Source organism: Psammomys obesus, unplaced genomic scaffold (genome assembly GCF_907164565.1).
Source record: "Psammomys obesus unplaced genomic scaffold, mPsaObe1.curated_primary_1811, whole genome shotgun sequence".
Lineage (NCBI taxonomy): Eukaryota > Metazoa > Chordata > Mammalia > Rodentia > Muridae > Psammomys > Psammomys obesus.
This window is the reverse complement of record NW_026596117.1, coordinates 22495672-22516151: the sequence shown is the minus strand read 5'-3', so window position 1 is coordinate 22516151 and position 20480 is coordinate 22495672. Positions and strand designations below refer to the sequence as shown.

At 44.0% G+C, this 20480-nt stretch overlaps 1 protein-coding gene across 11 annotated transcripts in view; it reads left to right on the top strand.

Annotated features, from left to right (window-relative positions):
* Nucleotides 1-20480, top strand: part of Arhgap12 (Rho GTPase activating protein 12) — a 94217-nt gene that overhangs the window by 63481 nt on the left and 10256 nt on the right. For 8 of the 11 annotated variants that reach the window (XM_055629242.1, XM_055629241.1, XM_055629238.1 and 5 more), the window contains 5 exons: nt 2591-2662; nt 7964-8025; nt 13067-13148; nt 18082-18183; nt 19690-19788. In XM_055629242.1, the coding sequence (XP_055485217.1) occupies nt 2591-2662; nt 7964-8025; nt 13067-13148; nt 18082-18183; nt 19690-19788 (417 nt within the window). The remainder of the gene's footprint in view (nt 1-2590; nt 2663-7963; nt 8026-13066; nt 13149-18081; nt 18184-19689; nt 19789-20480) is intronic. The other 3 variants (XM_055629243.1, XM_055629240.1, XM_055629239.1) reach the window with 1 other exon arrangement.

The following is a 20480-nucleotide window of genomic DNA, read 5'->3' as shown; positions in this document are numbered from 1 at the left end:
CAGGCAGGTGCGGCACTGGAGCAGTCAGTAGCTCAGAGCTTGCAACTGACCCACTCGCACAGTGTGTGTGCGTGGAGGACACCTACCTGCAGTCACACCTCCTCCAGTAAGGCCACACCTCCTAATCTTCCCCAAAAGCTTTCGTCAGCTGGGGAGCACATTCAGATACATGGGGCCATGAGGGCAGTTCTCTTTCAAACCCCACTGACCTCCGACTGTAGCCCCCAGAGTGCTAGAGTATAGGTGCACACCACCATGCTTGGCTAAAGGGAGCTTCGTGGCCACTTCCCCATGTTTGGCTACTTTCGGTCTTGAATCCTTTTGTAAACAATTGATTTCATCCACTTTAAAGTAAGATGTTTTGTTAGTGCAATTGAGTGTAAATTAGTCTTCTTATATAGACAAGGTAGATGTTTAAAGAGTGTAGTATGCACACTTTCTATATTTACAGTACGGACCAACAGTAATGAAAATGGACCAGTCTCTAGTTTTTATTTTCAATAATATTTCACAACTAAATGTAGAAGTCTAGAAGACATATTAAAGGAATGGTGTTTTGGAATCTGTTATTGAAGATGTATTTGAAACTCTATTAGTATTGAGATTAGTCTAGGCAAGGGAGATTCCTAGAGTTGTTTAATAGAAAATACAGTCAGTTCTAGGGATTAGGGTGTATTTCTAGCTATTTAGAAGCCTCTTAATAGCCATACATCATACGGCAAGGCAAAAGCCATTGCTGAGCTGCTTCAGCCACCTCCTCCAATGAGAATGAAAATGAGTACTCTGGTTCCTTTTTTCAAATATCCCGCCGTGTTCAAGGGTGTGTGTGCATGCGTGCACACACAGTTCTGTGAGATTCCACTTTAGTCTGATCCTTGAAGTCACCCTTACGGGGTATTACTTCATGTCCGTTTTTATCTAATGATCCTCGGGCAGCAGTAATGTGACTGTGCTGAGAACAGACATATACTTGTTTTTAGCAGAAATCTCCCTCTCCAGTTTGCCCTTTGAAATAAATTCACAGCTAATTGCTTCATCGAGTAAATATTTCTATTTCTTTTTATCACCTAAATATGCCTTCTTAAACTAGGGCGGTCTTTGAGGCTAGGAGAAAGAGACTGCACTAGCAAAAGCTTATACATAATGAGCACATATAATTTAAACGGAGTAAAACCCAGTGCCATATGGCAAGTCTGGTTCCCCTGACATGAGTCCTCGTCCAGGGCAGATAACCCTGGAGGCAGTTGTGGGAGTGTCTCTGTTTATTAGGTCTGAGTGGATTTCCTTGTTCTGCTTCTGTATGGTTTTTACTAAAACTATTCGGGGATGTCTGTATGCACGTGTTCTTACAGAGATACATAAATGCATATTGCTTCTTTATGAACTTATAATTAAGTGTTCATTATTACTCTTCTTTTGGTTTTATGTGTGTAACACCTGTATTGCTTTTCTTCAGTTACTTTGTAATTTGTGGATCATCCAGTCTTTTACCTTTTCAGGCTGTTTTAATACACGTGGAGGTAATGACTGATGTCAGGAAGGTTACTTAGATGAGGCTAAGCTGAAACCTGGATAAGCTTAGTTTGTTTCTCTGGGGTTTGTGCTTAGGATTTTGATACTTTGTTCACTAGTGGTGTCAACTTTGGTTGTTTGGTTGTAAGAGTGTCCTTCCAAAGGTTTCCTTGGAGATCTTGGTTGTTGCATTCTTTCTGTGTGTATACATTCAGGGTGCAAACTGAAGATGTTTTTCCAAGAGAGTGAGTGTTGAGATCAGGGCTTTTCATGGTGACTAAAGCACTCTTAGGTTTGTTGTCAGCGTTTTATAGTGTCATAAGCACAGAGGGAATTAGCAAGGGGATTGGGGTGACGTTTCTTTGTCTCGTTTCTTCCTGTTATTTAACAAATCTAGGAGAATGAGGAAAATTGAAATAGAAGTAGGTGTTGGTACCAGAATTTTTTTTTTCATTGTTACCCTTCATAAAAAACAATATCTTTTAGTTTTGACCAAACTGAGTGTTATAGAACCCCTTGCTTCTTTGATTATGGTATTCTTATAAGCTTAAACATGAAAATATTCTCCCCTCACCCCGTACATCACTGATCTTTAAATGCTAGATTTCTTTGGTGTATATTTTTATCTTTATATCTAATTATTGGAGAGTAGCTGTACATTCCATTAATTCTGATAACAATTAAATTTATTTTGTCATATTGCTTTAGACTAAAATTCATTTTATCGGTTACCACTTAATTGTTGTGAACATTTCTAGCCTTGGCCCTGATAATCACATCTGCCATTAATACACGTTGTATGTTGACTGATGTATAAGTACTTGTAAATAGGGTTAATTAAAATGATATAGTACTATTTTAGTCAACACAGTTGCTGTACAAACATGCCATGGTTTGTGACCTTGTAATAGCATGAGTGGTGTTCAGATGAGCGCCATCCTGCTTGTAGAGTGTCTGAGATAGAAAGCAGCAAGGACATGTTCCCGTTGTTTGCCTTGGTAAGCTCTCCCACCGTGGATCAGGGAGAAACAGGTGTGTTTAAAATAGAGTAACGTTTTTCATTACTTATTTCTTGTAGGATTCTTCAACTACCACAAAACTCTGCTTACCTGAAAATGAATCTCCTACCTCATCAAAGCATCAAGATCCAGTTAGTATATTAGAAACATACAGAATAAATAGCCTAGTAATCGCTTCCAGTAAATTAAAATTTTTTAAATATAATGTTGAAGTGTTTCTCGTGCCACTATTAAATTTTATTGGCTTTTTTAGGAAAAAAAAATACAATTAAAACAGTTTTTAGAATCAAATTTTATTTGTTTCAAAGCCCCCTTTTTGCAAAAATATGATATTAATTTATATATTGTTTTCAAGTGACAAATTTATACCTGGTTTTTAAAATAAAAAAATTCTAAGCCAGGTGGGATGGCACATGTCTTTATTCCTGCCACTTTGGAGGCAGAGGCAAGTGGATTTCTGTGAGTTCAAGGCCAGCCTGGTCCATAGAGTGAGTTCCAGGACAGCCAAGGCTACACAGAGAAACCTTGTGTCAAAAAAAAAAAAAAAAAAAAAACCAAAAGGAAACAACCAAACTCTTCCAGAGAGTATTACAAATTATACTTCACTTTCTTTCCTAGGCCTGCAGTCTGAAGGTAAGACACATGCCCTTGCTTCCAGCAGCATGGCTGCCCTTGCGTCTGTGATGTGGAAGAGCGTGTCAGTCGGGGCCAGGCAGTGCACACTCAGCCTCCTTTCTCTCACAGGGAACCATGCTTTAACCCTGTTAGCACTCTCCTGCTCTTCCTCTCACTGATATGCTGTTGGCTTGTGCTGCTGTCCCCTTGGTGACACTGAACACCTTAAGGAGGACACAGGCAAGCACACAGGCTTCTGTGTCTTCCTGCTCTGACTGCACCCTGCTTGTTCTTTCCTGCCAGCAGCTGGGGCATGTCCACCAGGGTCAATTCAGAGTGTGCTCTCAGAGAAGGGAGGCCAGTTCTCCAGGCTGCGTTCCCTAGGCCTCCTTGCGATGCTCTTTGTAGCACAAATCCATGTATTTCACAAAATCAAGAGCAGCTACTAGTCCCTCTGTGACCCAGCTCTGTCCCTGTTGTGTCCAGCAAGGAAACACCATTAGCACAGATGGGAACACTACTGTTCCTACTGGACAGCTACGAGGTAGCTGCTTAGCAGGGGCTTGTTGAGTTAATGAATGTGACTTTACTACTTTAAAAGACAAACTTTCATCAACACTATTTGCTGAAATTAGGCCGAACTTATTTAATAGACCTCAGATTCTGTACAGGCACAGATCAGTTATTTCCAATCATTCCTGATCTTTGTGATCCTTTTTCCTAGTGAGTGTGTGCATGTGCACACATATACGCACGCACACACGAGTACATGTGCGGGTGGCAATACATGTCTGTCTGTCTATCTATCTATCTATCTATCTATCTATCTATCTATCTATCTATCTATCTATCTATGTATCTATCACAGTTTATTCACTTTGTATCCCCCCTATAGCTCCCTCCCTCCTCTCCTCCCAATCCCACTCTCCCTCCCTCATCTCCTCCCATGCCCTTCCCCAAGTCCACTAATAGGGGAGGTCCTCCTCCCCTTCCATCTGACCCTAGCCTATCAGGTCTCATTGTCTTCCTCTGTGGCCTGGTAAGGCTGCTCCCTCATCAGGGGGAGGTGATCAGAGAGCCAGCCACTGAGTTCATGTCAGAGACATTCCCTGTCCCATTACTAAATAACCCTCTTGGGCACTCGGCTGCCATGGGCTACATCTGAGCAGGGGTTCTAGTTTATCTCCATGAATGGTCCTTGTTTGGAGTATCAGTCTCAGAAAAGACCATGCAAATCAAAATGACCCTGAGATTCCACCTTACACCCATCAGAATGACTAAGATCAAAAACTCAAGTGACAGCACATGCTGGAAAGGATGTAGAGAAAGGGGAACCCTCCTCCATTGCTGGTGGGAATGTCAACTGGTACAACCACTTTGGAAATCAATCTGGTGCTTTCTCAGACAATTAGGAATAGTGCTACCTCAATATCCAGCTATACCACTCCTAAGCATATATCCAAAAGGTGTTCAAGTACACAACAAGGACATTTGCTCAACCATGTTCATAGCAACTTTATTTGTAATAGCCAGAACCTGGAAAAACCCAGATGTCCCTCAGTTGAGGAATGGATACAGAAATTGTAGTACATGTGTATTTCTTGTTAAATATTGTTTTCATTTGTAGATTTTATGGTTCCCATCACATTGTATATACTTCCTTTTTTTAATAAGCAGTAAGCAGAGCTTTTCTCTTTAAACTTAGTTAAATATAGTTAATATACAATTCACAGAACTATCTTTATAGACTATGTTTAATAAAGAGGGATTTCTAGGTAATCATAGAAATAAGATTTTGTAGATCTACATATTGCTTAAATGCATTGTTGGCTGATGGGTTCCCTGTTCATTTGACATCCATTAAACTGTCCTGGACGCAGGGTGCCCTCTGATGGTCACCACAGGCACTGCCGCACCGTCGGGCCTTCTGTTCCAGTCCTCTTCTAACACAGAACAGCTGTGTTGATTCTGCCAGGGCTTGTGTTTGCACACACAGGCTGCTGCTCTCCCCTCTGAGCACCTTTTCTGCTCCCTGGCCTCCTGCCGAGTCTCTTATCCCTTTGACCTCTCTTCCTGACCTGCTTTCCAGGCCCCGCCTCTGCTGCCTTGCTTCCAAGAGCCCCGTCTCTTCCACTCATACCTACTCCCCTCCCCCTCTGTATGCATTACATTTTTGGTGTAGATATTTAGTGGAAGTAAAGGTACAGATTTACAAGGTTTTCTAAAAATGTGACTTTGGAACAGATTCTTCTCTCTAGTAGCTTAAATTTGGCACTTTGCTTAGTATCCTCCTTTTCCCCTGTATGCCATCCCTGACCCTATGAGCTGTGTCTCTCTGGAATTTAGCCTCATGCTCACTGCCCTCAAGTTTAGACCTTTGGCATTTCTTCAGTGTATCAGTAGCTGCCATGCTACTGTCTCTTAGTGTCTCTCTTCCGCTTCTCTGCCTTGCCACGTGATTGGAGGAGGAGCCTGGGATGCTCTCTGTCTCTCTACTTCCTGTCTTCATCTGGTTGGCGTGAGCTCCTTAGGTCAGGGGTCAGCTTCTAGGACGCTGCCTGGATTCTGTCCTTCCTTTTCCAGGCTGAACTCAGGTCACCTGTGTAGCTTGAGGTGGGGTCCACTTCTCAGAGCATGTCGCATACTGTGTGATGATTGCTTTGGGGGTTCTCTGTACATTTGGATGTAGCAAGTTTGGAGAGCGCTTAATACTTAGAGCACAGTGTTTTCCTCTTATTCCCTGTGGGAAATTTGGGGAAAGCTCTTTTGAACAGTGTGTAAACAAATGCGGCCTTTTGTTTTGTTTTGTTTTTAATTAGTTTTATCCCTCTATTGACTCTGGCAAGAATCCCTGATTCAGGTTCTTTCTCATTACTGCGCTTACCCTGTCACTGCTGCTGCTCTATTCATTGTCACTTTTTATTTGATGCCTGGCTCCCTGTCCTGTTGCCTCTTCTGTGCTGTTCCAGCTGTCTTTAGAACGGTTGAGAGTCTCACTGCTCTGCATTCATGTTAGGTGGCCCATCCAGAGAGTTAATGTTGCTACTCTCGTTCTGTGAGAAATTTCTTGCGGTACCCGGTGAAAGGACAGTAAATTAAGAAGGCTCTTACAGAATGTCTTATACACACTTAAAGTTACAGTTATGTAATATCTTGTACATATTTAAAACTGTGTCATTGACATTTTGTTGAAAGGCATTAGGATTCTTACGAAAAGTGTCAAATTTGCATATCTGAGATCAGACAGTGATGTTTTCTAAAACAATTGCAGTAAAGTTATGAATGAATTATTTCCAAGTCTTCAGTGTGGCAGCAGTAGGAGTTAGCAAGTTTCCAACTAGAGATGCAAAGTTTCAAACATTACATTGTAAACATTGTTAAGAAGATAGTTAATATTATGGTTATACGTCATGCAAAAAAGATTCATATTTCCCATTAAGGTACCTAGAGATAATTTAGTGAGGAACCTGTCAAATAGAAATAAATTTGGGGGCTGGAGAGATGGCCCAGTGGTTAGGAATGCTTGCTGGTCATGGCTGAGGATCTGAGTTTGGTTCCTGGCACTCATCAGGCAGCTCACTGCCTGTGATTCCAGTGCCAAAGGATCTCTGCTGGCTCCTGTGGGCACCTGCACTTGTGTGCACAAACCCAGAGGCATGCCCACATGCCCACATACAGACACATGCATACACATAGTTAAGAATGGAACAGTTTTTTTTTTTAATAAGAAATATATTCTGAACTTATTTTCTTTGTGTTTGAATATGTGTTTCAGTTGAGTTATAACTGGCTGCTGTCTCATGCGTGTATTGTTTGTAGTGTTGATAATTATAATAGCTACCAACTCATTTTGATTAATCTCATTTGTATAGGAAACTAATACAGGGAGAAACTATTACTTCATTTTTACTTGCAAGAGTTTTAAGATGACATCAGCTAGCTTTTGCTTTCATGGTGGTTAATGATAGTTTTTGTCACTTTTACATTTTTAACATAACATAGTGAATCTAGTGTTTTCAGGGCCCAGAGCACCCCATGGTAGTATGTTTAGTGAAGCACATACCCACGTTTCTTTATATGACATTAAAGTCTGTGCAGTGCACTAGGGGCCTTTTGAGTACTTTCTTAGTGGCTTCATTAGTTCTGCCTAGTCGTTATTAAGTTCTGACACAATTAAGGTTTTTTTCAAATGTTAATTTTTGTGCTATTTATCACAGCACATCCTATCACATTCTTTGAACAGGCTCACTAGTGTGCCTGGGGTCTATCTATGTCCTTCACCCTAGTGTGTGTGTGGGGGTTCCAGGCACTTGCAGCCCCACCTGGCTTTTTTACATGGGTGGTGGGGATTTGAACTTGGGCCTTCACATTTGCAATTCAAATGTCAAACGTTTTTCTGGTGACTACTGGTGAAACTCTTAATTGCTAACACAGTATCTACTGACTGCTGGGACTTAAGGGGAAAAAGATGTTTTGCCAGTGTGGTTGGGCATGTCTGTGATCCTCTACTGTCTGTGAATGGTAGAGGAGGGAGTTCAAGGGTAGGCTTGGGTGTTTAGCAAGTTCCAGGCCAGCCTGGGCGATGGCCCTTTCTCAAAATTAAATTAAATTAAATTAAAAAGTCCTTAATTACAAATTACTGACAATACATTACAAAAACGTCAGTATTATTACCATGCTGTAATAGTAGGCTGTTGTATTCTAACTGATCTTTTCAGTTTTTAGATTGCAAAGTCATCTGGATTCCATTGATTATTGCAATTTGGACATTATTATCTATATGAATGCTATATAAAAAGTGTCATTTTGTTTCATAGGGTCAGGAGAAATATGGATTGCTAAATGTAACAAAAATTACTGAAAATGGAAAAAAGGTTCGGTAAGTATGAAATCTTTAATATTCTTACATATTTAGCTGACTGGGGAGATGAGAACTTACATTCCAGTAGAACTGATAGAACAGCTTAGAGCTGTTTTCAATCATGTATCTTCTAGTGAGCTTACTGTGAAGTGTTTCCTTTAACACGTTTAAAAATAGTATTCAGAAATAAGAAGAGGGACCTGAAGAAACATTGCTTTTTTTGGTATTCTTTGTTCAGCAAGCAGTTGGTGGGGCTTGTAATGAAAAGCAAAGATGACTGGTGACTGTAGCGAAGCCTCCACAGCGTCTGTCCTCCCTCAGGGCCATGGGCATGCGCGCTTTCCTCCAGACGGGTTTTACATGTGCATGCGTGCCTTCCTCCAGGCGGGGTCTACACGTGGGCGTTTGTGTAGACATTGACAACTCTCTTACAGAGACGGGGTTTCTCTGTGCAGCCCTGGCTGTCCTGGACTCACTCACAGCCATCCACCTGCCTCTGCCTCCTGGGATTAAAGGCATGTGCCACCACGCCTGGCTCTAGTGACATTATTGATCATGGTCTGTTGTACATCTGGCTTGGAGATGGTTCGACGTCATTACCTCAGGGCTGGCACAGCATGTGCCACTGCGGTCTAGTCAGTCATTAGCACGTTAGTCACTCTCTGTAGAATGTACCTGAACCTGCTGCCAGCAGGCGTTTGGGGTGCACACAGTGTGTGCTATTGCATGTAATAGTGCACTTGACGTTCTGCTTAGTTAATTTTGCAGATGTATAAATGAATGGTTCAGTGGGTAGACGTGCTTGCTTTGCACACGGGAAGGCCTGAGTTCAAATCCCCACCACCCATGTGAAAAAGCCAGGTGGGACTGCACATGCCTGGACCCCCAGCATTGGGGAATAAGTAGGCAGATCCCAGGGGCTCACTAGTCGGCTAGCCAGAATGAGTTCCTGTGGAGTGAGAAACCCTGTGTTAAGGCAGGAAGGCAGAGGGTGCTGGGAGAGGTCACCTGGCCTCCTGCTGTGACCTCTGATGTGCACGTGTGGTCATGGGCACACTGGCATGCAAGCACCACACACACACACACACACACACACACACACACACACACACACACACACACACATGCCTTGTAGTCATAATTTAACTTCTATCTTAAAAGTTCTGTATGCACTCTGAAGCGGAGAGGCTACCGTGGTGATCTGCCCATTGCTGGCCTGCAGAAACAGGCACTTTTTACAGCTTTTTTTCCTCTATTCCCATCAGCATTTTTCTGGGATGTTTTGCAGAAACACAGATACCAAAGTCTTTGTTTTCCTTTGAAAGTTTTATATTCTTCTAAAAATTTTATTCACTTTATATCTCAGTCATAGCCTTCTCCCTCTTCTCTTCTCCTCTTGGTCCCCTCTCTTCCCCTACTCCCCTTCCCTACTCCTCAAAGAAGGGGAGCCCCCCTCGCACCAACCCACCCCAACACATCAAGTCATCAGGATGGAGCACATCCTCTTTCACCAAGGCTGGGTGAGGCAGCCGCACCAAAGGGAAGGGATCGAAAAGCAGGCAACAGAGTCCATGTCAGAGTCAGCCCCCGCTCCCCTCACTAGGGACCACATGAAGACCAAGCTGCCTGTTGGCTACATCTTTGTAGAGACCTAGGTCCAGTCCATGCATGGTCCTTGGTTGGTGCTTCAGTCTCCACAGGCCCCCTGAGCCCTGGTTAGTTGACTCTGTTGGTCTTCTTCTGGAGCTTCTGGGTCCTTCTGTCCTTCCCCCACTCTTCCCCAAGACTTCTTGAACTCTGCCTAATGTTTGGCTGTGGGTCTCTGCGTCTGTTCCCATCAGCTGCCGGGTGGAGCCTCTCAGAGGCCAGCTATGCTAGGCTCCTGTCTGCAAGCACAGCAGAGCACCATTAATAGTGTCAGGGGCTGGCTCTTTCCTGTGGGGTGGGTCTCTGGTTGGGCCAGGCACTGGTTGGATATAACTTCAATCTCTCCTCTAATTATCCCTGCACATCTTGTAGGCAGGGTAGATCTGGGTCGAGGTGTTTGAGGGCAGTTTGGTGTTCCCCTCCTCCACTAGGAGTCCCGTCTGGCTAGAAGGTGGCCTCTTCAGTCTTTATCTGGAGTCACTCCCATATCCTCCCTGTGGAAGGTGTCCAGCTTGCCCCGGGTTTCTGCCCCTGCCCTCGGTTCCTCTTCTCTCTCTGAGCCCTCTGACCTTCTGACCACAACTGGTCCCCACCTTGTTTCCCTCCACACCCCCTTACCTGCACTGTTCCCTCTCTTCACCCACTTCTGCTCTCTAGTGTGTTTCCCTTCTGAGTGAGAGTCAAGCACCCTCCCTTGGGCCCTCCTTGTTACTTAGCTTCTTAGGGTCTCACACAACTGTTTTTTTTTTTTTTTAACTTTTCTTTTTTTATTTATTAATTTTATGTGCATTAGTGTGAAGGTGTCAGATCCCTTTGAATTCAGGGTACAGACAGTTGTAAGCTGCCATGTGGGTGCTGGGAATTGAACCTGGGTCCTTTGGAAGAGCAGACAGTGCTCTTAACCACTGAGCCATCTCTCCAGCCCCCACAATTGTTTTTTTTTAAAGAAAGGAAAATAATTCTTCCTTTTACATACAGAGTTGGAAAGGGGAAAAGCATCTTTTGGAGTAGAGAGGGCGTTATGAAATAGGTTCACAAGAAAATGAAAGTCATCCTGAAACAGCATAGAAGACGTCCACACAATGAAATAGAAAATAAATTTTAATAAAGAGCGTTAGACTGTAACTATGTCTAACATGCAGATTGACTGTTTGGATTTTCTGAAGCAGAGCACTGTGCTTAAAAACAGCCTCAGGTGATTTATGTGAGCTCTGAGCAGGGATGTTAAACTTTAAAAAGAAAGCAGGAGCTTAGCAAAGGGGAAATGAATTTGAAAGAATTATTAAAACGTGGATACTCTGAAATGGCAGAGCAGGGAGCAGAGAGACGGCTCAGTGGGAATGAGTGTTTCTCGCACAGCAACAGGGACCCCAGTTTGAATCCCAGCATCCTTGTCAGAAGCCAAGCGTGGTCTCACCCTGTACAATAGGGGCAGAGACAGGAGGGCTGCTAGGGTTTGCTGGCTGCCAGCCTCGGCCCAGACAAGAGCTTTGGCTTTAGGCAGAGCCCTTGCCCTGAAAGCGTAAAGAGGAGAGTGACAGGGGAGAACACGCATGTGCATGCATACACTCACACCCAGGCACACGTGCTGTACTCACTCTCTCTCTCTCTCTCTCTCTCTCACACACACACACACACACACGTACGTGTGCATAAAATAACACCAGGTGAATCGGTTCATGGGGAAAACTGCTCGGTGGCAGACCCATGGCTGGCTAAGGATGTGGAAGCTCAGTTGCTGCCATGCGTATTACACAGACACAGGCCGCAGCTGTGCCTCCAGCACTGCAGGTGGACAAGGTCAGAAAGGTCAAGGTTGTCCTTGGCTACATGTTGTTTCCGTCCAGCCACAAGGCACTAAGACCTGGACGGAATTACACTTTATTGGGCAAAACACAACAGACAGAAACAGTGTGCATGAACTATGGGCAGTCAATGGAGAGGTGAACATTGTGAACAAGGCAGCGGAGCTCAGTGCTCGCAGGGCTCCCACAGCTGGCCGTGTGCTGGACGGAAGCCAGGCCGAAGCTGCGGAGCACGTCGAGTTAATGTTCTTTTCACCCTCCCACCGACTGAACTCCTTATAAGATGTTATTTTTTTATTAGCAAATATTAATTTGTGTTTGCTACTTGAAAAGAAATTTCTAGGCCTGAAGTAGATACAAAAATAAAATTTCAAATAATGTAAAGCTCACTCCAATGGGAGAAACATTTGAGAAAATTAAAATCCTCAGTGGAAACCGTAAGAAGCAGGGAAGTTGGGCTGACTGCCAGACTCTGCTGGCAGTCCCCGTTAAAGCTGTTAGGACCACCAGAAGTGTTTCACGTTACTGTGGACCTTGCCTGTGTGTCTGGAGACAGGGCAGTCAGTCCGTGGGCAGTATTTTATGTGTATGAGCATTTAGTCTGCATGTATGTATGTGCACTGTGTGTGGGCTGTGTCTAAGGATGTTGGAAGAGGACTCTGGGTTCTCTGGAACTGGGCTTGTGGCTGGTTGTGAAATGCCAGGGGCTGCTAGGAACTGAACCTAGGCCTCTGCAAGAGTAAAACATGCTTTTAGCCTTAGACCACCACCAGCTTCCGGTGGACAGTGTTTGAAAGAACCACATGGAGGGCTAGCGAGATGGCTCAGCAGGAGAAATTTCCTGCTACCCAAGCCTACAAACTCCAGTTGGACCCCAGCCCCGCATAAAGGGGGGAGCAGAGAGGTGACTTTAGAGCCGTCCTCTGACCAGACATGCACAAGCAGGAGTGACTCAAAACAGTCTTCGAAAAAGACCCACATGACGGAACACCCACTTTTGCTTGTCTCTGGAACATGAACTGGGAGAGAAGTGGGAGTGTTTTGACAGTGCGCACATGGCAGCTGGAGAATGTGGGGGTTTTCTCTTCACAGTACGTGGGTCCAGGAGATTGAACCCAGTCACTGAGCTTCGAAACAGGTGCCTTCACCTGATGAGCCACCTCCCAACCCATCCTTTACACATTCTTATAGTCTGAGCATGTATGTGCTGCCTTTGTAACTTAGTAATCTTTAAAATCTCATCTTAGTGAGCAGTCTGTAATTTAATACATCCTCTTAACATTATCTAGTACGTACTGCCTGTTTCTTCAATATGTTCCTTTGTAGGACTGAAATAAATGAATGTTCTTAATCACAGTGTACTAGTGAAAACATTCGGGTCCTTTGGTCACAGTTATTTTAGTTGTTTACCTTTCTGACTAACCTCATTTGTTTTGTCTGATGCTGTCACATTGAGCACTAACGTGACTATGGATGCCGTTAGAATTCTATGTCTAGTATAAGTAGTTCAAGTAGTGATCATTAAATTGTGGCTAGCAGTGATGAGCACTAAGTGGCTGTTGGTTTCCAGTGTTTGATCAGTCTTGTTTTCATCTGTGTAATTGCAGAAAGAACTGGTTGTCTTCTTGGGCGGTGTTGCAGGGTTCATCTTTGCTTTTTACGAAAACTCAAGGAAGTAGTACAAGCTGGGTAAGTATCTCTCTGTGGACGTGTTATACAGTTAAATCGTGGGGCTGGAGAGATGGCTCAGTGGTTAAGAGCACCGTCTGCTCTTTCAAAGGACTGGGGTTTATTTCCCAGCACCCACATGGCAGCTCACAACTGTCTGTAATGCCGATTCCAAGGGATCTGACACCTCTCACTAATGCACATAAAATAAACTTAAATAAAATTTAAAAATCCTGTGAGTGGTATAATTTCTGAATGTCAGGGGTCTGAATCTCTGGAGTTCTTGACATCAAGCACTGTGTGTCTGTATTAGAAAAGATCTTTTCCTGAAGACGTGCTTGGACTTGCAGGAGGCTGTTGGAAAGGTCTGGCTGGCTGCATTAAACCAGCAGCTGGCATTATCCTGTGACCGGCAGCTAGCGGCCTCAGCACTTCGGGATGTTGGCTCCTTCTCAGGTTGTGAAAACTTCCCTGTTTTTAATGATCATTTCAGATAGTTAGGAAATAGGCAGTCATGTGCCTCCGCTGGCCTTTGCCTGTTGGACCCTTTGGCACCTGGAGCTGACTCAGGTGTGGCTGTACTGTGATGTCAGGCAGCTTTTAGGAGGAACACAGATGGGGCTTTTCTTTGTGGGCTGCTGACACTATTTATTGTGGTGTTTTCTGTTGTTGCTCAGTTGTTACAGTTATGGTTACAGTTGCTACAATGTTGCCGGGTTGTGACTTCCAGTTGCTAACATTTTGAATGCTGGCATGTTCTAAGTGCAAAGGATGATGTGCACCTTAGCCCTCTGCTCCGAGACAGCCGTTTCTCTTGTCCGTCTTTCCTGTCATAGATAGGACATGGCAGTATCAGACATTCAAGGAACTAAGACTTGCAGAGTGCATACTTCCGGTATTTCTAGAACTTTCGGTAACTATAATTCAAGTGTCAGTATTCAAATAAAATTGAAAGTGACATTATTATAAATGTCTGTTATCCTGCTGTAACCAGAATTTTCTTACAAAAACTGATTTTTTCAAATTAGCCTAGGACCTGTATCTTCTGTTTGAAGAGAGAAGCCCAGCTTCTCTGCAGCCAATTTTTGTCTCTGCATTTGAGAGCGTGCCGAGCGGTGCCTCGCGTGCCCGAGGGCCCGGCTCACGGCCGATCTGAGAACGGCTCTCAAAATCCAGATCAGCTGTGTGTGACTGTGAGCGCTCTGCAGCGTTTCTGGTTTTGGCTCCCTAACCGTGGAGTTCGCACTCTGTCCGGCGGTGTAGTGGAAGTGACTAGGAAATGACGCAGATGCACGGTCATGTCGAAGGTGGAAGTGCTGGCTTGACCCGTCTCCCTGAAGTAGACTGATAACTGTGCTTCCCTCCTTTTCCTGCTGCCATGAAGTGTGTGGGGCTCTTTGTGTGAACGCATTTCTGAAGAATTGTTTGTGTTTTCTTCATACTTGTGGCCCAGCGTTTGTTAGAAACTGACTGTGGAAGATGAGTGCACGGAAGAAAAATGGACAGGCAGTTAAGATAAGCAGTGAGCCAGTGCCCGACAGCTGCCGAGTGCCCGTTTGCTTAACTAGTGAGGCCTGGCCACTGACGGCTGCGGTGGACGCGCCCGAGAAAGTAGCCGGCCGCTGTGCTGAGGGAGCTCACTGAGACGTGTGTGTGTGCGCGCGTGCAAGCACGTGGGTGCCATGCTTGAACGTGCTAACGGAGGACAACTTTGTGGAATTAGATTCACGTTACCAGCTCACACCACAATCCACTGAGCCATCTCAGCAGCCTTGTGTATGACTCTTAAAAAATATGAACAGCTTTGGGATTTACAGGTATCAGGTAGACACACCAGCCCACAGTCATTAATGGGATAGTTGTATTTGTTTAAAGTTTTGCTGTTGAACACTTTACACAATTCAGAACTCGTTGTTAATATCTGTTAATACTGACAAGTGCAGACACATGGGCAGCCTTTTTAATCCCCTGGCTGCTGTGCTGTAGTGGAGAAACAGTGCTCAGAAGTCACTAGCTAGCCAATTTGGAAGTTGTAGGATCATTAACATTTTCATGTGGGAGATTTATTGTTTGAACTTTCATCTTAAATGAAGCTTTATTATTGTTGTGGTCCAGTTCACGTATTAAGAGAATAAAACTGGATTAAATGGGTCAATACAAACAGTTGCGTTTAAATAAGGAGTATAGGAGTGGGTATGAAATATTTTGCAAGTACATCATAAATACCAAGGATTGGCAGGATGGGTAAGACGCCCTTAGGATCGCTGTGCACAACTTGAAAGAATTCTGCTCGGTCGGCACCGGAGCGAGTGTGTAAAATGTGTTCCCTTGTGCCGTGGGGAGACCCTGCCTCGGTGAGGAGCTTCTCTGCCCGCAGCAGGCGCTGTGCTGAGGCTGTGCCTCCCAGCCACCTGTACCGCCTTGCTGTTGAGGCCCTGGTCACAGTTGAAGAGAAGTGTCGTTCTTTAGAAGTTATGTCCATACTAAAATTCCCAGCGATCACTGGAAGAGGTAGCAGCCTTCACACTCACACCCATACAGGCTCATGCTTACCCGCTCTCTTCACACTTCTTTCTAAACCATCATGTTCCTTATTACCTTTTCCCCTAAGAGCAGATACAATTGAATACACGAAATACATACATTCCACCTGCAATCGAGAAGCTGCACGCACACATGCAGATAACAGCACTCAGACATCAGTAGTTACTGAGACATTCTTGCAAACTTATTGTTGATTTCTGTGTAGGGGGAGTAGCGAGGCTGGGGGGAGGGACTGACTGTGAGCGAGCTCAGGCGTGCATGGAGGGCAGAGGACAGCTGGCAGAGCTTGCCCCTCCGGGTCAGCTCAGGGCACGGAGCTCTGGTCGCAGCCTGCTCAGCAAGCACCTGCGTTCACCAAGGCACTTCACTGGCCCGTGAAGCACTCGTTTCTACTGTTGAATTCCCCCAAATGGAGTTATCTTCAGGGCCGGTTTTTGTGTTGCGAGTGCCTGCTCTGTGAACTGAGGTTTTACAGGTGGCCGGCACCCCCGCTCACTTCCCTAGAACCAGGCACTGTCAGACGTCCCACAGAGGACAAGCTCCCTGCTGCCCTGGTGCGCTAGGGAAGGAGAAGAGAGGCGACATAGACACGCCCAGGAGCTGACGTGGCACTGTGTGGTCGTCCTCAGAGGCTGGTCGAGGCGGCAGTCCTCCTGTGAGCCCCCAGGTGCTCTGTGGTGTACAGCTAGGATGCGCTTATTCATGACAGACTTTGTAAACCATTCATCTTAAAAATAAACATGGACTTTTGTGATGACACAGTACTCTACACCAAACAGTTCAGCTACAATAGTGTGATGTTTGCTTGTGGAATTGTGTTCTTCTGCTACCTGCTTCCATTGTGCTCTTTCTTATGTGTGCCATCACACTGTTGTGTGTTGTTATGAAATCATTTCTTTCCTCACCCCATCAAGTCCTTTTGTCAACAGGGTTCAAGCTATGAGTTCTTGCTTATTGCGCTTTCTTCTTAGAAAAAAGCCTGTCCATCATCAGATGTAAAGTCTGACCTTGTCTCCCCTGTCACTGTGTCTAGTTGTGTCCCCTCACTCCTGGTTAGGGTTTTCGTTGTTGAGTTTTGATGCCATAACTACATTGACTGGTAGGGGTTTCCGTAAAGTGGTACTATGTTTTGAAAAAGAATGAGAAAAAAATGTTGCCAAACATATCAGTTCCGTTTTTCTCTCATTTTTCACACCACTGTTTAGCCTAACAGGTTGGTTGTATGTGATCTTAGCTCCTCCTGACCATCTACGGAACATGCTGGCCGCAGAGTAAATGACTGACCCTGTTTTACTAAGTGTATGTTCACGCCCTAGGAGATTTGGGGTGTCTCAGTTCTGCCCAGAATGTTACTGTTTCTGTGTAGGTTTATAGTTGATTGTTTGAGTTACAGTGGTAGAAAGGTTAAAAGTGAAAGTTACCCTTATTTTTGTTGTAGTGGTTGTGGTTTCAGTAGTAATTCCACTTGGCCCCTGTTTCTTGTTTTGGTACAAGAACATTATGTAAGTCTGTACCAGTCACTGAAAAATGCAGTAGCTGAAGTCTAGTCCTTCCTTCAGGGCGAAGCTGCTAAGTGGAACAGTGCTGTCACAGTGGAGAGTTATCCTGCAGTGTTGGCTCTGATGCCAAAGGCGAGTGCAAACTGACACAACGGTTTACCAAATGAAACTTCTTACATCAACCCGGAGATGTTTGTAATCTTTCTTACCTGTAGATCATAGTTCTTAGACGTTGTAAAATACTAAACCATTGCCGTCCCATAGGGACACTTTCTCTATTCTTACACAGCAGGGTGAGTGGAAATGTTAAGGTATTAGTGGCATGCCAACAGAATAAGTAAATATTAAAGCACATTTTCTTTCTTGTGTAGTTAACAAAACATAGTAAGTAGCTAAGTGTTTTTTCCTAACCACCCATGCCATATATTTTCCTGCTCTCTTCATGCTCTTGTTATGTTGCTAAAGGCGTTACAGCACCTGACTTACAATTTCTAGCAAACGCTGAGTTAAATGATCAGGCTCAGGGTTTCTGTTGAAAGGATGTTAGAAAATGCACATGGCATCTGCGTGTGATTTACACACACGTGGTGGTCAGGCATTGCCTTTAACACATAATCTTCTGTATGGCCACGTACAGTGTGGCATGAGTTCTGAGAAGTAGAACCGTGAGGCTGCAGATTATGTCCACCTGTTTGCAGATAATAGCATTACCTGATTTCCTTCTGTGGGAGTTACCGTGATCGGAGCTGTTGGAGCTGAGATTGGATTTAAGTGTACTTAGCCATTTTTGAATCTGAAAATAGAAGGATTTAAAATGATCTGTTCAGTAAATGTGGTTGGTCTTCGTTTTGAACACACATAGCTATGCATGTGTATTACTCAAAGCCTTCTCTCTTTTTCCTAAAATGAAGTTTGGAAGTAATCAGTCCAAACCAGAATTTACAGTGGACCTGAAGGGGGCAACGATTGAGATGGCATCAAAGGACAAATCCAGCAAGAAGAACGTGTTTGAGGTAAACAGCCTACATGCTTCCTTTAGCATGTACGTGTTTAGTCTTTCATTGTGACACATACAGGCAAAGTTTGTGACTAAGTCATTTGTGCCATAATGTTGTAAGGATGGTGTGTGTGTGTGTGCAGGCGTGCGTGAGGCCCACTGCAGCAAGCTGGAGGAAGTTCTGGGATGTCTTTAAGCAGGGCCTGTGTGACCTTACTCTTTATTGTCATGCCTTGTACCAACCCACCCTGATCTCAATGCCACAACAGTCATGCTACTTAAAAAAAAAAAAAAGCCTTTAAAATATGTACTTTACTATACTTTGCTTTAACATCACGTGTACACTGTTGTAAATTAGATGGATTTGTAGATGATTTCAGTGCTCCGATTTGTTTTGCTTTTAAGAAACTGCTCTGACTTTGATTGGGACCCTCTCCCTGTCTATAACCGCATGTGCTCAGTGCTGGGGGTGGCTTGACCACTGTCTACAAGGATGCAGGAAAGGATGCCATTAGTTCCCAAGTCAGCTTTGCAGTTCAGTAGCTGGTTCCTGGGTGAGGAAAGGAGCCATGGTCAAATACATTTTGGGGATAGTATGTATTTGATCCCTATTTTAGACAATTTCAATGTTTTCTAGATGGTCAAACTCCTGAGAAATCTCAAAGGAGAGCATCATGTTAGACTTTGGCCCAGTGTTATTCAGGTTAAAATGTCATAGTATCTTAAGTTTATTTTTTTTAAGAAATAGCTTTACTAAGTAATACTTGTGAATTGTGGATGAAGTGATTCTCAGAGCATTGTTTGGGAGAAAACTACCAAATGTTCCTCTGGAAAAACAAATTGAGTTATCAGCCAGGGAATGTGAGGGATATTTTCACAGTTTACATTAAAGTGTGAAAAACTTAGGCCAAAGAGATTAAGTTATTTTTGGATCTCATGGAAAATACTGGATATTCTTATTTCAGGTCATGATTGAACAGTTAGCTATACACATACACAATAAATAAATGAACTTAATTTTAGATACATGTATAAACATTTTAAAGGAACGTGACATTATCGTCGTTTGTGCTTTGTCTTTATAGTTAGTATCACTGTCTGTTAAGTTGGAAATACTGAAGACCTAACTTACTATATTTGTATTCATAACAAGATCAAGGAAATTCTTAGGCTGTGAAAAAGTTAAGGCGAATGCAATACTGCAGACTGTTCTTTCTTTATAAATGTTTCAGTTTTAGTTGTAACTGTGTTGCTTTTAGACGAGTTTATTTTTAAATTATAAACTATACTACTTTGGAGTCCTGAGTTACTAGGTTTTTATTGAGAATTTACTACAAAACCCAACTTTATGTTGTGTGCAATCACTGGCCTGGTACTGGCACTGGTGTCAGGCATTCCCTGGTGCCCTAGCACCTCTGCTGCTCTCAGTGTGAGACCTGGGGCAGTGCAGACTGCAGGCTGGGACGCACGTTTTCATGCACTGTGGAAAAAGCACTGACTGTTCGTTTTCTTTTCTCTACAGCTGAGAACTCGCCAGGGCACAGAACTGCTAATTCAGTCTGATAATGATGCTGTTATTAATGATTGGTTTAAAGTTCTCAGTGGTACTATCGATAACCAGGTATGTATTCGGCTTGAGTAAAATTTTTGTTGCATAACCAGGTGTGGTGGCGCACACACCTTTGATTCTCACACTTCGGGGGTGGAGGCAGGCGGATCTCTGTGCATTTGAGGCTAGCCTGGTCTACACAGTGAGCTCCAAGACAGCCAGAGCTACGTTGTGAGACCCTGTCTCATTTCTTTTTTAATTGGAGAGCTGTTTTTCTGGTTTTCTAACTGTTATATGCAGATTTCAGACTATAGATGTAAAGACTGAATTCGTGCATGTGTGTGCTAACCAAGGTAGACAAGGGAAAGATCATGTTATCATTCTGTGTCTAGTGACTAAACGTCCTGACAAAGCGTTTGTGTCAATGACTTTGCCGCAGTGTTTACATTGCACTTTGGTTCATGCAGAAGGAATGAACAGTGCTTAGTGCATAGTACTACACAGTGGGTGCCTGGATGTGGCGGGAGGAGTGCTGTCTGATGGGAAGGGGCCAGAGGTCAAGCTTTGATGTATGCAGCTGCAGCCCCATCAGTGTGTGCTTTTCTGCCTCTTCTCTCCTGAAGGCGTTCATTGTTGCCTTAGCGGCCACTGAGAGCTGTGTATTCTCTGCATCCTTAACCTCTTACTCACACCGGGGCCTTCTAGCTGAGAAAAAGGAAAGCTAACACTTGTTCTAAAAACAGATCAGGAAACCTTCAATAGTG